The sequence below is a fragment of the Pinus tabuliformis genome, chromosome J, assembly GCF_031772625.1.
Source record: "Pinus tabuliformis cultivar Carrire ecotype Pingquan chromosome J, CPIR1, whole genome shotgun sequence".
Lineage (NCBI taxonomy): Eukaryota > Viridiplantae > Streptophyta > Pinopsida > Pinales > Pinaceae > Pinus > Pinus tabuliformis.
Genome location: NC_142295.1, coordinates 1256821260 through 1256838684, shown reverse-complemented (window position 1 = coordinate 1256838684; position 17425 = coordinate 1256821260). Strand labels below are relative to the sequence as shown.

Genomic DNA, 17425 nt, shown 5'->3' with positions numbered 1-17425 from the left:
CAGTTGCCCCCTAAAGTATGAGGCCGTTTATCGGGTGAAATGCTTTATTAGGAGGATCTGAAGTTCTTTCAATGCTGGGAGGAGACCTGTAATACAATACAATACAATACATTATTTTCATACTTTTTCCATGATCTAGCTGAGGCGGGCATTCCCATGCTCAGCTTTATAAATTCATTTTCATGTGCATATAATCGTCTGATGATAGACTGATGATTCTGATAGAGCCATCATCCTTTTGGTAGGATGATTATCTGTGCTGCAAAGCTGTACATTTCCATGTCTCTATTTTCTGAATATATATCGTAGCCCGGATGGATGAAACTAGATCCGGGGTCTTCAATCTCGTCCAATCTTCACTCTAAGTACAAGTCGATCCATGTGAGAATTGCTCTGAAGTCGAACATGGAAAGACATCGCTTGATTACCAGTCAATGATGTAAACTGTTAACAAGCGCGAGAGGAATCACCGATAATGATGATGACCCTCAAGGTACTGCAGTACAATTCACGTGGTGTGAATAGAGGACTTGGCGTCGAAAACCACGCAAAATCTTTCGGTCAAAGGTCATTGATGTATACCTGTTGCCGGAAGTGAGAAACTTGCCATTGAGGCATGCAAGCTTCAAAGTACTGAAGGGGTTGTTCCTAGATCAACTTCTTGGATAATGAGCTGATTTCAACAAGAAGCGATCCGTCAAAGGAGGGCCTTAATGAATCCCACATCGATGACACGGAACGGAGCTAATGATTTTGATGGAGGTGAAAACGATCTGATGACATATGATTCAGGGTGGCGGTCATGAAAGAGTATAATGTATGGTAGTGGATGGGACACAGGTGACTTCTCTGAACGACTTCTCTTGAACATATGGCGACACTTATGCGATGGATCGGTAGCATTACCCCAAATATGGATGGTATGGCAAGACCATGGTGATGTGGCCGGTGAATGAAACAACCCAACCCGATTGTGGTATGGAGGAAAAGTGTCATGTTCAAGAGCGACTTGCTACCATCAAAGTTTCTTTGAGTTTCTCCCAATTTTTTCCCCAGTCATTGCTGACCAGTACCTCTTTATTTTTGTCAAGATTGAGGAGGATAACATATGCTTGTTCTATAATTTGCCCTTCGGGCAAACCCATCGCTATGTTTTAACGAGCCTAGCGATAGTGAAACTCGTTCTCGTCTAAAGACAAGTTTGTCGCTATTTAATGCATTTCACGAGTCTAACGACAAGGATAACTTGGTCCTTTTCATTTTTAGAGAGTCTGAAAAGGTACATAAAGTTAACTCCAAAAGTCCTTTTTCGTCATCTAATCCCTTAAGTCCGAAAAAGTATAAAACAATACAGAAGGGATGAATTTTTGATCTTTTTAACGAGCCAAATAAAACAAGCGCTCGATATTTTTGTGCAATAATCCCTCAGGTCCAAAAAGATTAAAATCTAGAGGAGGGATAGCACTTACGATCGCTTTAACGAGCTGGAAGGCCAAAACTCGGCAATCTTTTCATATTTTACGAGTCAAATGAAAAGAGCTTAAAGAAGACTCGTCTTTTGAGGAACGAGTGATAAAATGGGTAGCAGCTGATTCCAGGGAAGGATTGGAATTTCCAAATCACGGCAGTGTCACAAGGATGGCTAGTGAAATCAGTCTTCGCAGCTGTTCCTCAAAATGGGTAAACAATCATATGGAGGTGAATGATCGGCCAATGGAAAAGTGGAGGTGATGGGCAAACACGACCAAGGCTTTAATGGCTGATGATGCTACATTCACGGTGGTTATTTACCGGAATAGTTCATTTTTTAATGAGCTTAAACGCGAGCGGAAACATTTGCTCGATCTTATGTTTATTTTCTAACGAGCATGAACTGTGCGCTAAAACTGCTCGGATCTTGCGTTTATTTTTTAACGAGCATGAACTGTGTGCTAAAACTGCTCGATTAATCCAGTCATATGATAAGAGTGTCTCATTGCAAAACCAGGCAATCTTTTGAGCGTTGCCCCACATCCTTTCTTTATGCAAGTTAGGAAACGACTAATCCAAAAAACAGATAAATAACCGCTCTTTGCTAGCACTCCAAAAGGTTTGCATGCCCCCAGGTATAAAATATGGTTTCAAGGTTACCCCTCAATTTGCAGATAGAACATTTGTTCTACCGGGAAAGGCCTACCTCTTTCAGGCTACCCAAAGATTGTTCTGTTAATCTTTCAAACAAAACACTTCTTCGGCGATGCTTCTCGAAACAAACAAAGGTGAGTGACGATGCCCGCCAACTCACATAACTTTGACAAGAGAATCTTATTCTAGAATAACCCCTCTTCCCCACGGACGGGGTACAGACTAGTCATATTCTCCCGCGGAAACCTACCTTATACCCAAAGTTTTCCTGCCGAAGCAGACCAGGACGCATGCTCCCTGGGTTCCAGTCATATCCTCCCGGATTACTCGCGCTCATCAGGAGGACGGACCGTGGGTTGAGACATTTCTTGAGTGAAGAGACCATTTAGGGATGGTATATGACTATTTGCGATGCGTGATCCGGGGAATGAAAGTTGGTCCACGAGCTTGACCATTCTTCCTTCATGCGGAAAACACATTACTCTAAAGAGTGAGGAGACTATAGCTCCCATGCAATAAATATAGTCCCGTCCAAGGAGTAGGTTATAATCCAAGGGTCCTTGAATGACCATCACGTTCATTTGAGCGGTCTTCCCTTTAAATGTTATTGGCACATTGGGAAGAATCCCTAAAGGTCGACTGGTTCCTTTATCAAAGCCTGTCAGATTTCTCATTTCAGGCAAAAGCGATGGTGAACCAAGCACTTTCCAAGTAGTAGAGGAAAGGATACTCACAGAAGCCCCCTCATCAATGATGGTACCAGCCATAACCATTCTATATATTTGAACAATAATTCTGAATGGTATGCTTGCTGGTAAGCGGGGTCTGCCTAGTTGATTCCAGTCAAAGGATACAACTAGGTTGCTTGGAGGTGGGACCAAATATACGGCCGAGTATGACTCTGACGAAGTTCCTTCCTGCGATAAAGGAATGGGCAAATTGCCCCTTTGTTCGTCGGAGTCTGTGTTGATGAAGAGAATTTGGACGGTGTCGTCTTTATTCTCCTCTGTGATGGTATCATTCGAAGATATAACCTCTGAAGGCAAGACCGGGTCAACTGCCGCCTCGACCTTTTGACTTTCGTCAGGTATGGATTCCGACAGTTCATCCTCAATGATAGGTGCTTCGGCTGACCACCTGAGCGGGCCAGCCGGGTTCTCAACTGGTGAAGGACTTGGCAGGAGTTTTTGATATCTAGGAGGAAGTCGCGCTGGTAAAACCGGGCGATCTTCCAAAAATCTTTTAGCCTCGTCTAAGAAGGGACAACAGTGGATGGCATGGTCGCCTTCACACAGTTTGCAGGGAAATCTAGCTTTCCCTCTCTGTCCTGTGGCTTCACTTTCACTAGTTGATGGTGTGCTATCAACATGGCTATCAGAGGTTGATGTCACCGAATTGTGCAAGCGGGGAGACCAGTCCCTTAGTATCTGAGGGATGCAAGGACAATCTCTGTGAAAGTGGTCTCCCTTGCATATGACACATGGTGATTTAGGCCTGGTCAGTGCAGTGTGTGGATTTTCATTAGACGCCATTCGCTTGCCCCCAGTCGCTTTTGGCTCCTTCTTCATCTTCTCTTTCTTCTTCTTTTCCTTCTTCTCCTTAGGAGCTTGGCTTTTGCCTTTGCCAGCCCCATCAAGCGAAGAGGAAGGAGGAGAGGAAGAGTTAGAGGAAGTGGAAGGCTGGTGGGCAGCTCTGGACTGGTCTAACTGCTGATTCGATTGTTCAGAAGTAGTGGTGTTTTGAACAACATTAGTTGAGAAGAGCCAGACAGGCAAGCCGATTGTTAGTCCTGGAAGTGACAATGTGGCCATATGGGGCGCTCCAACATCTCCCCAAGAGGAGAAGGGACTAGGACTTCCACCAAGGGGAATTCCTTGGTTGGAGGGCTCCATTTTCTCAACTGAAAGATCAACGCGGGAATAAGGGTGATTTATTATTCCGTTTAAAATAAGTTTTAATGACGCTTTAGACACAACTTGTTTTTTCAGTTTTAAAGAGTCGAGAAAAAATAAAAGATGACTCTAGTCGCCTTCGATGTTTTAATGAGCCCGAAGTGACAAATGCTCGGATGGACTTTTTCCGTTATAGAGTCTGAAAAAGCCAAAAGGAACTGCTCTGGAAATCTAGGTAGAGGGTGTGCCAAACCAATCACAAAACTATAGAATACGTTTTACGGTACGGCAGTCAATCTTTCCGAATGCTGTGTTCGGTGCATTGCGATCAGTAGGGCGGTCGACACGGCTTCCTAAGGATAAAGGTTTTAAGCCTATAGGGGTCTCCCAATATATACGCGACGGTACGTGGGAGCACAATCCATACTGGCACTTTTGGTCCCTCAGGAGGAATCACCCAACCATCAGCGAGGCCAACAGATACCAGGTTTTACGACGCCGGAACACGTCTCTAGCCTAGACCTCTATGTTGTGCGTTATGTTACAAAGCGTTATTAAGTTCATTCAGTTTATTTTATGTTGATCTTTGATAGAAGTTTGCCTTTTGAGGTTCACCACGAGATGTAGATACAACTTCCTAAATGCAATCTAAAAGATGATAAGCAAATTTTATCTCTTTTTCAACAATGAAAATCCTAGCTACAAAGGGAAAAGAAAGACACCATCTTTTCTCAAAGAGCAATCAGCACACTCTAAATGCACTTTTCCTAAATCAAGCATGCAAACTATCAAGATGCAAATGCACAATGCAAGTGTTTGTTTTCCGCTTTCTTAATATTGATGCCTAAAAAGAAAGCTTTTTGCACAACTTTGAATTTGCTTTTAAATGACAAATACAAACAAGTTTACTTTTTCGAAATCAGAAAGGGTAGAAGAGATTACAACACTTTACGATTTTTCGAAATGAACACTTGTTTCGACACTTAAAAGAGACAAACTCAAACCAAAAGCAAAAGTAAATGTATAACCAATTGTAAACAGCCAATGAACTCTCTCCTAAGACCACAATCAACAGATCTGAATCAAGGGCTACAGGATGACTATTTCACTCTTGCAATGGAAAACTGTAAATGACGCCACAAACACATAAAAACACTCACAGTCTTTTTGTACAAAAGGAGGCGGAATTAAGGCAGAGAAAAGGGGTTATCAGACAGGTACCTATGCTGGTTACAGGCTGCAAAAATCAGAGATCAAAACAAGGCAAAACAGAGCAAAGAACCCCAGCTGCACAAGGCATAAGCTGGATCAGCGCACCTGTATAACAGAGAAACTGAATTGCAGCGCAGGTAGCCCTCTCGGGACCTGCGTTGAAATGCAGAGTCTCTTCACAGAGCCTGCGCTGGAGCAGAAACGAGAGTTCTCTCCGGGTTCTGGGTCACGGTTTGCAATTTAATCTACAGTTTCAGGCCAAATAAAAGCAACAAGCAAGGTACAATCAAAGGGATGATTTGAAGGAGGGCTAAGATCTATCACAAAGGATCATCAAATCATTTGTGAGTCCATTGTTCAGATCATAGACAAATCCAGTGATTGGATCAAAGCAGCAGCTGTCTACTTTGCATCTGAAAATAGCAGATGCAGTTCGATTGCTGCTCTTGAGTCTATGAAACAAACAATGATAGAAACACAAATAAAATGACTAAACAGATCTCCCCAGCAGAGTCGCCAATTTGTTGTGGGGAAAAATGCCTATGCAGGACGATCCTATCCACCTAAGGTGTGACAGTGCCTTAGCAACAAACAGAAACAGCTATTCTAGTATTCTTCCTTTATGAATTAAGAATGAAGAGAGATGAATGGACTAACCGGTGTCTTCCGTTTGTCCCTCGATCCGGTTTCTCTTCTCTTTGAGAGCTCCCAGCTACTTGCCTTCTCGCTCGCCCAGCTTCAACAGGTTCCTGCAAGATCACAAGAAGGGAATACTACACAAAGACATAGATTCATATTCATAACTGGTTCAGGATTAGAAATAAACCAAACATACTAATGCAATCATACATCAAAGACACATCAGCATATAGGAGAAACCAAGATAGCTTTATTGATGAAATAACAAGGTTCAGGAGGAGATACAACCAAGAGAGTTCCAATCCAGCATCTACCTCCCAGCGAATGAAATCCTTTCTTCACCTCCCTTCAAAGCATTAAGCACCCAATGATCTCAATCTCAAACCAACAGCAATTCTTTGCAATAACAAAATTCCAGCCTCTAGATCCCATGGAGGAGAGATCTATATATAGATGTTTGGAGAGAGGATGAGTCAGCTTGAGATCTGACTAGTGTCCTCTCCCTCTGTCAGTTCTTGCTTCCACTTGGAGACTAAGAGCCTCTTACTCATCACCTAGTCGAACTCAGCAAGGCAAGTGTCATGGAGGAAGATTCTGGAAGCTTCCACAGCCTTTACACCTTGCACAAAGGACCCTGCCATTTGTCATTTCCCGCTCAACGCACCCTGGTAGTTTAGTTGGGTGCGTTGCAACGCACCTAGCTAGTGTACTGGGGTGATTTGCAAAGCAGGTGGCCAGTGTAGCCACTGAAATGATCCTGATTTGACTTGTTTTTGAGCCGTTTCTGATGGAGAACTTCTGTGAATTGCTGTGGTTTGCTGGCCTTGTTCCTCTAGGGGTAGGAACAACATGTTTAGGGACTTTGGATCCCTTGGATTATGGACATTTCATGCTTATAGCTGTAAGGCACAAAAATGTCTATAACAACTGCTGTGCAAAACCAAAGTTTTATGAAAGGTCAACTCGGTTTTTCGCTGCAGCTAAAGGAACATTACAACATCCAGCATTTACATTTTTTTTGGCTCGTTATATGAAAAAAAAACTAAACAAAAACGTATATCAAAACAAAACGAACAAACTTAATTACTTTACGTGCCGTAATATAAAAAAAACTTAAATGCTTTACCAACTTTCTACGACCATTTTTAAATTCGATTTAATTCTTTTGCAGAAGGAACCGACAGTCAACTGTTTGAGTTTACTCCATGCAAGGTTAATTAATGCTGGCTTGAATGCAGGTTTGGTTGATGGACGGCGGAGAACGATCAGGCAGATCGGACGGCTGTGGAGGATTTCGGAACGCCTCTTTATGCTGAACTTTACGTCCCGAAAAGTCAGAAATGATGACGTATGTAGCAATGTTTTAAGACTCCGACTCCGACTCTGACTCGGCCGAGGATCGACTCCGACTCCGACTCCGAAACGGTAATGACTCGGCCGGCTCAATTTCAATGACTCGGTCGTTGTAAAAAATACATTAAATATTTATTTTTTTTATTAAAAAACATAATTTTAAAGATTTTCATTCATGTTTCCAAACACACAACATTATAATATAGATGGAAGACAACATATGATCAAAGTAGGCTCATGAACCAATCCACTATATCAAATTTGACTTCTCTCATGCTTTGATACCATGTAGAAAATTATTGTATTGCTGTAGCCCACCCAGTTTCAAGTTTTTGCATGGTTTAATGCCCAAAACTTATCATAAACATATAACTGATATCCCCACAACCAACAAATAGAGACAAATCTGTTACTAGGCAATCTCCTCCCTCTCAACCAACAATTCTTTGGGTTTCTGACTGAGGTTTAGTAACTGCTGTTCGCTGATTCTGCAGAATATAGCTTGCTGGTCTTTGTATCAGCTAACTGATATAACATTAAATTTGCATTTAACATGAAATAAAGAACTACTCTACTATCTTTCACTTTTCAGCTGATACAAGAAATTAGTGCAAGCACACAAACATGGAAATTTAGATACTTATTTTTGGTCTAAGACACTGGAAAAATCCACAAGGGGATTTTATATTGCTTTAAGGAGATTAATACACAGAGAAAATTAATCTTATCTCCCTTGTTGTCTTGCTAAAGTCATTGCCAGGTCACATTGAAAATCAAGCCCTCTCCCTCAGTCATAAACTCACACTGAGTTAGCTTAGTTTTCTGTGCAACTAACAGTGGGTTGTGTTGAATCTTGATGCCAAACTGAGTATGAAAGTACTGGGATTTTCTGCCACCTATCCAACTGTTAACAGCCTTGCACTGTGAGCTGAATAAAACGCTGACAGGGAGCTGAAACGGGGCCTCTTTAACCCAGAAAACGGCCTGAAATCATCTTGCTAACTCGGGCTGAAAATAACTATAGAAAATGGAAATAACCAGGACCAAAAAAGTGAATTTGTTTTGTGTTTTTACGCTGCCCAACCGTCCCCTTGTGACTCGGTCGAGTCATATCGGACCCGGCCGGGTTGACCGAGTCACACATGACTTGGCCGAGTCATTGGATGACTCGGCCGAGTCATGTGTGACTCGGTCAACCGGACCGGTTACTTGGCCGGGTCAGTCCTGAGGCTATTGAAACGGTTCGACTCGGCCGTTTTGGTTTTGAAACGGCCGGTTTGTAAAACAGTGGTATGTAGAGAGCCACGCGTCAACAGGAGATTGTATCGGGCTCGATTATACGGAAACCACTTTCTGATCGAAGGCGGTCCGATATGCATCAAGTGGTTTATGGTTTCGCTGCGGCGGTTTTGGTGAATTAACTCACACGGTTCAACAGTTGAAATTATATTTTCAACAATTTGTTTTCATTATACTCAATCAAATGGCAATGGCAATAGAAAACAGCTCGCAAACAGGACAACTAATGTTAAGTTCATCCGTTCTGATTACTATACTTACTAATGTTAAGTTCATTCGTTCCGATTTCTATAATTCCGGCCATTCCCAAATGGCAGGGACTAAAAATAGATGGCTAGAGATAAGATAAAGATATCTATTTTAATTATATTTCAAGTAAATATATTTAAAAATAAATAAGATGGAGATAGATAAAGACATCCATTTTAACCATATTTCAACGAAAAGATATTTAAAATAAATTATAATATATAATATTTACAAATGGATAATAATAAATGACATTTAAAAATGGATGACCGATAAAGGCCTCCCTTTTAGATAAAGACATCCAATTTAGCCCAATTTCAACCCTCGAATCAATATAAACCTAAAATCCAAAACAAATATTTAAAAATAATTAAATACTTTTAAATTTATATAAATAAATGAATAATTATCACATGCGCACAAATAACTAAATTTCAACATTAAAATATAGCGAATCTTAAAGCAAGAGTGGGTGGGTATCTGATACAGAGATCTATTTTAACCAAATTTCAACTCTAAATTATTGCGAATCGTTAAACATTATTGCGAATCTTTAAGCAAGAATGGGTGGGTATCTGATACATAGATCTATTTTAATCAAATTTCAACTATAAAGACATCCACTTTAACGAAATTCCAACCATTGGATCAATGTAATCCTGAAATTAATATTTTAAAAGCTGTTAAAAACTTTTAAATGTTTTTCGTATCCATCTATGAATTTCAACTATAAAGACATCCACTTTAACGAAATTCCAACCACGGGATCAATGTAATCCTGAATATAATATTTTAAAAGCTGTTAAAAACTTTTAAATGATTTTCATATGCATTTATGATAAAGAGGTCTATTCTAAGCAGCTTAGTTTTGCTTAGGATCAGTTCACGAGATTTCTTTTTTTCTTAGATGATTAAACTGGTAAAGACTAAACCTTTAACCAGTAAACCACATCGGAAATTAAAACATTCCTAAATAGACATGCATTCAACCATTTTCAGAAAAAAAATCTTCATAAATTTATATTAAGACAATATAAAGATCATAAATATGGCAAGGGACAGACACTTTGCTAAGAGACAGATACTTTGCTAGCATATTAGAGCATATAGATCAAAATTCCCAAAGAGATCAGAACTAACATTCAAAAGCTGTACAGAAAGGGTTCAAAAGCTAGGACAGCTTCTATCATAGACAAATATAAAGAAAGGGACACTTTGGACACTACGTCAATAGACATCCGCTGGAAGACGTGGCGTAGTAATTGCTTCCAAGCGCACCGCCTTTTGCAGGACCACCCCAACCTTATCTCCCATGTCCACATCCTCTGCAGTCATGCCATTGGGAGGTGCCCAGTCAAAGGAATGTAGGAGAGAAGCCAAGACCAGATGAATTATTCGACTTGCCAAAGGCAGACCCACGCAGATTCTCCTACCTGCTCCGAACGGTAGCAGCTCGAAGTGCTGACCCTTGAAATCCAGCTTACTCATCTTAGTATCCATAAATCTCTCTGGAATAAATTTCAACGGCTCATTCCAGATGGCAGGGTCCCTTCCGATCGCCCATACATTCACTAATATTTGGGTATCTTTGGGTATCAGGTATCCCCCAATTTCACAAGCGCTAGCTGCTCTATGTGGGAGGAGCAGAGGAACTACCGGGTGGAGCCGAAACACTTCTTTTACCACTGCACACAGGTAAGGGAGACGATCGGTGTCACTTTCTTCCACCCTTCGGTTACGGCCAACTACTTCGTCCAACTCGGCCTGGGCTCGTTTCATTTTCTCCGGATTGCATATGAGCTCTGCCATTGCCCACTCCATTGTCTTCGCAGTGGTCTCACTTCCTGCCCCAAATAGGTCCTGCAACAACCAAATAAGCAACAGAGAAATTGAGTTTGGCAGTGTTAATTGCAGTAGTAAATACATTGACTGACAAACGGTAATAAAATGAGTTACAGTTAAGTAGCCTCTGATATCGATGAGACTAAATTCATCGCTTCTCATGTCCAACAGAACATCCAGGAGATCCTTCGGACCATCACTACCATTCATCGTTTTGTTTCTTTTGGCCACACGGTCCTCTATGAATTTGTCTATAATACTGTACATCCTTTCCATATGGATTTTTGTGTTACGTCCAAGGCACTGAGGATCCAACCACTGAAGAAAGGGGAAATAGTCTGCCAAATTGGGAGCTCCTGCATTCGCCATCGCTTTCGAAATACTGTCTTTGAACTCTTGGAAGGCTGGAGAGTGGGAATCGAACATTTCTTTACCAAAGGCCATGTTGCCCAACAGATTAACAACACAGTGGACCATAGTATCTTCAATATTTATACTATTCCCCTTTATACCTTCCTGCAGAATTTGGTGGATGGTTCGCAATACTTGATCCCTTCTCAAATGTTGCAGGTTCTCTAGCCTCTTGACACTGAAGAGCTCTGTATTGGATATTCGTCTGAGCATACGCCAGTAAGGTCCACACTGAGCCCATGCTACTGAGGCCTTGTCGTGGGAAGCATATTTGACTGATTGTATGACAGTTTGGCCTGCAAGGACATGGTCGTGGGTCGTCAAAACTTCTTTTGCCATGGCCGGCGAGGAGACCACCACTGTGGTTTTCATTCCGAGAGAGACACACATGAGAGGCCCGTATTTGGTAGCGAGGTGGAAGAGAGATTCGTTGGGTTTGTTACCCAACTGCAACAGATTTCCCACAATCGGCCATCCCAGAGGCCCGGGAGGAAGCCTGCCATAAGTCGTCCTCCTCCACAAATCTAACACCAAGAATACGATGGCGGAGGTGATCCCCAGCACAGAATACCACAATACCCATCCAATATCCATTGTGGTCGAGTATATGCTAACAAGGTCAATAGGCAATCCTCCAGAGAAAAGAGAGATACCCGTACATATAATTCCGTCTGAATCAAATCAACGCATCGCCAATAAATAAATATATATGATTACGACGTTAATCACATCGTATATAAAACAGAAAGATGCGTATGGAACAAGTTTATAAATATATATATATATATATATATATGATTAGGACGTGTATAGAAAAGTCAAAGATGCGTTTGAAACAGGTTTCTCTCACATGTTATTTATATAGGGGTTGTTTGCACACGGCAAGAGCTAACCAGCCTGCCATAGCGCATTAAATGTCCATATGGCAGGCTGGCTATAGCATGGATGTCGATGGATGTCGAGGGGGGTCATCCTCCATGCATCGTTATTTCGGCGAGAACAAACCACCGTTTCCGGGAACGTGGGACCCGCCATCCATGCGCTGGCACCGGGACCCATTTTCAAACAGCCACCTCCCCTCGCGCCCAAATATCATTTTCATTTTCGAAAACTGCATTCCCGGTTCGAACCTGCTCTGCGTATCCTCTGCAACCGTCTGCGCCTGCTCTGCGCATCCGCTGCAACCATCTGCGCGTTCCCAAACATCCTCTGCAACCGTGGGCGCATCCTCTGCGCTGGTTAGCTCTCGCCCTCTGCGCATCCTCTGCAACAGTCTGCGCAACATCTGCACCCACCTCGCAGGCAATCCCGGGCGCGAGGTAAAAATACAGTCATGCTCTCACATTCCGAATTAAAGAGCTAAGATTAAGTTTATTGTTGATCATTTCTCCGGGTCACTCACCTGCCAACCAGTCGAAAGATACAGATTAAAAGACAGAAAATCAATGATGTAATGAATCTAACATCTATCAGAAGTTGTAGAAAGCACCATCAGGGCAACTATCAAAGCGGGAAAAACTTTTTAAGGATTAAATTCTGGGCAAATGGAAAAATAAAATGAAAAAGCAAACTTATGCTTCCTACATATTTTATAAAGAGTCTCGGTAGCACATTTGAAAACTGCTCATGTAGGTATTCTTACATGTATGAGATATAAAATGTGGAAGCGCATGTTTGCATGCAGATTGGATGTTGTTTATACTTGATTCATACAGTTGCTTTTATAATTCTGCAAAACCATGGAAAAACATTTATACTAAATATGCACTTATTAATTTTGCATATCTCCTTTGATGAGGAAGCATATTGTTGTTGAAATTTAGTTCATGATATACAAATCTGCACCTCTCATGAACAAAGTCCCTAAACTAGGAATCTGAAATTACTTAAACAATTCTCAAACGAACAAATAATCAGAACTGCAGACACACTCTCATGTTTAAACTAATGAGCAGATATTCTCAAACTGTACAGTCAGAACCGCCAACACACTAGATGTTTAAAATAATGAGCAGATATTCTGTCAGAGTAACGGGTTTACAAAAGCGTTGCAAACTTGAAGGCTTTCAAGCATCTACATTCAGAAAAATCTAAATCCATCCCTCTGCTCATCACCTGCAACTTTTGTTAAGTACCCTAGTCCGATGGAATTGATATGAATGGGCATTGCCCGTTTACAGACTTATGGTCGAAACAGAGATTCTTTCAGATCTGATAACTCTAAACATTGTCATAAATTGTCCTTATCAAATAGGTTGAATGGGGACAAACAACTGATTAAAGTTGTATAACAAAGTGGGACAAACTGATTGAATTTCCTTTCATTCAACAAAGATGCTAAAGTACATGGCAAGCTCCTGTCCTTAAACTTTCCTTTCCTTCAATTCCAGCCTTATATTACATTAAAAATATTATATTGTTACAACCATTCAAAAAGTAGTTCGGACAGAAAGAGTGGAACTTCTGATTAAAAAAGAGGTGGGCCTTTTGCTAAAAATAGCATGGGACCTAAGATAGACTGAATATCTGTGGCATCCAATCCTGTTTTATGTCAAAGGTTGTCTCCAAAGAATCAAGCTGTACATGATTTTGAAGCTAAAACGAGAGATTCAGAATATGGTTTGAAAATAACTATAGCGGATAAGCTGTACAGGCAGACTCTTATAAAAAAATATTTAACCAGGGACCGACAAGACAAGAAAATAAATGACAGAGCAGACAAGAAAATATAGAATCCAGTCCCTAACTTATATTTCATTCTCTAACTATTTTCAAATGGCCAAATCCAAGACAAGGAAAAACAATTCCCAGCCTTTGGGACTCAGAGAACTGATAGAAAAAAATACAATAATTCATCCCATAAAAAATGCAAATCCAAACATTCCACTGACAATAGCTTCAATTGAGTAATCAATCATTTAAGTCCCCTGTCTTTTATTTCTATTCCAATCCAATACAGAACCAATATCTGTAATTGAGGAATCAAGCATTCAGCACCAATATCCTTATTGCTAATGCCCATATGAGCAAACAGGGGAAGAAACAGAAGGGGGAAAGCATGGAACATAACAACCAGAAGCCAAATTGACCCAGTGAACTGTATTTCCAAAACTACCGACTCAAGACCTTACAAAGAGGACAAAAGAACTTACTCTTAAGCTGCCTTTCTTCCTTGCAGGTCTGCTAACATCAGCAAGACGGTATTCGTGCATGATCCAATTTGTCTTTGTGCCTTTGGGTGCTTTCCCAGCATAGAAGACAAGAGCCTTCTTGATGCCCACTCGCTTCTTTCCACCTTTAGCAGTAATGGGCTTATCAGCACCTGTAGCTTTCCAGTATCCAGAACCAGCAGCCCTATTGGGCCTTGATCCATTCCGGTACTTCCTATCCCTGGAGTGAAAAAATACCATTCCTTCTCTCCAAACAGGGCCTTCTCTGTAAACAGAAAAAAGAAAAAAACAGGCTCTTCGTTAAGTCCTGAAATCCATCTGATCACACCTTCTATAATCTGTTTAGAAATATGGGTACAAGGATTAGAGGGGAGAAATGAAAAATATACCTGGAAGTTGCCATGGATCATATTTGTAGAGATCCACTTCTGCTATTATAGGAACAGGGATCATCTGAGAGGCTGCCTTCTTGCACAAGTAATGCACAACCAGCTCTTCATCTGTAGGGAAGAATCTAAATCCAGGAGGCAACTGTAAGTCAGCCTCTGCATTTCTTCTACTCATACCCATGGCTATGTTTATCCTAGTGTTTTCTTCTCAATACTCCTGAGATGCTCTGATCATCTCTACTAACACAACATATAATAAATGATGCATCATTACAGTAATATTTCAGTCTAGACAACCTTGTCATGTCTGCCTAGAAGAATATTTTAAAATGGCATTTTCGAACAATAATTTCTGAACACAAGGTAGGGATACCTTTCATTATATCCACAACTGGAGATGTTGCAGGAGCCAATTGTTTTTCCCTCTGGTATGGAACTGCAGGAACTGCGGGATAAATGGCAATCAGTCAAAGCCACTGTGAAATCAGACATTATAACATCATCTTATAGCAGCACTAACTTTTCATACTAATAATGTGGAGTTAGGGCTATTTTGACACCTTCATAAGCAATACACTTCAAAAGGTAGCAGATATGGGTTTGGGAACAAAAACATTTCCCATTTTCATAGGACTTTAGCGAATGCAGCCAGCTACTCATTGGGTTCAAACAGTTATGTTGGTAAAACTCAAAACTCAGAAAAGTGCTTGTGCAACATCTACTAAGTAGCTTCTGTGCAAGAAGTTCTTGTTTCAGGGATTTGGATAAAGAACAATGAGGTGGGGAATCTTTGCAGACGACTTGGAGCCAAGAGATTGAGGGTTCTGTTTTAAATTGAGATACATAGACAGAGGTTTCAGTAATAGGGTTGGGTCTCCAGAATATAAATCCATGTCATGATCCATATTTATCAAGGAGTTGTTGGATTTTCTTTGCAACAGATTTTGCATGTTATTATGTTTCTTTCAGCAATGTATTGATTATACCAAGATGACCCATTTGAAAGTCTATAATACTGTTTTGTGCATGGGTAGGAAATATTGAAGGGGAGATAGGGAATTATGCTCTAAATGTGTTTATATCTGGTGGGGTCTTGAGTGTAAATTGTACACACTACAAAAATTTGCATTTCAAGTGGTGTTCAATATTTATAGTGTGAATTATTGCTCATATGTTTAGTCAATATTCGTGTTCCCTCATTTGTATAGGGATTTGAAGAATGAAGAAGTAGGACTTGATCAATGAATTGGAAGTTGAGGACCCAGAAGGAATGATAGAGTTTTCAGCGGAAGATTTGACATGGACAGAAGTAGCAGGAGACCAAGTCGTGATTATTCCATATTGTCAACTTAAGGATTTTATAAGTGGAGAGCAAATGAGGGAAAGTGCACCTACTCAATTTGTTGCTAAAACTCGAAGAATTAAAGATGTGAAGGATATCAAGAGGACAAATTCTTTAACATATCTAGAATATGTTGTGTGAGTTTCTCTCTCTCTCTCTCTCTCTCTCTCTCTCTCTATATATATATATATATAATTTTGATTTTAAGTTCACTATGTCAAACATGCATAAATATTTTATTTAATTTTTGGTAAATTCTTGATCACAGATATTGGTGTGCCTATGGTCCAAATCATGTACAATCCAGCAATGTAGCTGAACCTGGATCCACAACTAAGAAACGTCTTCCACGTCATAGCATCAAAGTTGGTTGTCAGTGTCACTTTATTATGCGACGACTTGCTCTTAGACCAAATGATGCCGTTCTAATATATACAGCATGCAGACATATTGATGACAAAAATGTGGTTTGTCATGGAAATGAGGCAAATGACATGCCCAAGAAATTCAATTTTGCGCCGAATTGAATAGAGCATATACGGACTATTATTGAAGATTTGGTTCGTGATGGTTTTAATGCTACGATGATCTGGGAAAAATTTATCTTTGATTTAAGGTATGGATCTGGTGAGTTGTTCACAGGGGCACCTCAAGATTCTTTCATGACAAGAAAGGATGTGTCAAACATGTACAATAATATCAAGAGGCTAGAGTATGTGAAGCATGAAAGTGATCCAATGAGTGTGGATTGTTGGGTTAGTGAGTGCCCAGAGAGCTTTTTTTTCTACCAACAAGATGCTGTTAAAAACATCCATTTCATTATAGGCATACAAACTAAGTGGATGCTTTCAATGATGGTGAAATACTCACACAACAACATGTTATCAATGGACTCCACTTTTAGCACTAACAAATATGGGGTAAACATATTTACCAAAACTTCATTTTTCCTGTTTTATTTCAATGTCGTCCTCTTATATGCTTATAATCTTGTTTTCTTATTGTAATGCAGTATCAACTGTACACCATAATGGCTTTTGATGATCATCACAATGGGATTCCAGTGGCATGGGTAATATCATCACGGAATGGTACTCCTGATATTTGTAAATGGATGTCACAATTATTTGCAAATGGGAAAAAGCAAAACCCAGATTGGCATGTCCGAGCTGTCATCACAGATGATGCAGCAGCGGAAATCGAGGCATTAAGGTGAACCAGTTTTTTCTTTTTAGAAGAGATAAAAAGCAATAATGTTCAAGGATATTCTCTTATAATGTTATATTATTTCAGGACTTGCACAAACTGTACACTATTATTGTGTGTATGGCATGTCCGTAGAGCGTGGTTGAAAAATGTTGGAACCAAAGTCAGGGGAAAGGAAAATAAAGTTCGTATCTTCCGTGCTCTAGGATTAATCATGCATTCGTGTGAAGATGATGCATCTGTGCAACATGAAATTCAAAGTTTCTTTGATGAATTCAAAGAAGAAACTGTGTTTTT

General features: G+C 40.4%; 1 protein-coding gene and 1 pseudogene across 1 annotated transcript; both read right to left on the bottom strand.

Annotated features, from left to right (window-relative positions):
- Positions 1–9813: 9813 nt before the first annotated feature.
- LOC149231786 (cytochrome P450 76T24-like) lies at positions 9814–11660 on the bottom strand. Its single transcript, XM_089379281.1, has 2 exons — positions 10725–11660; positions 9814–10628 (listed from the first exon to the last, which is right to left on the bottom strand). The coding sequence occupies exons 1-2, from the start codon at positions 11613–11615 to the stop codon at positions 9996–9998; spliced, it is 1524 nt and encodes a 507-aa protein (XP_089235407.1). The 5' UTR covers positions 11616–11660; the 3' UTR covers positions 9814–9995.
- A 2370-nt stretch (positions 11661–14030) lies between these two features.
- On the bottom strand, positions 14031–14763 carry LOC149231785 (NAC domain-containing protein 68-like; annotated as a pseudogene).
- Between the last annotated feature and the right edge of the window lie 2662 nt (positions 14764–17425).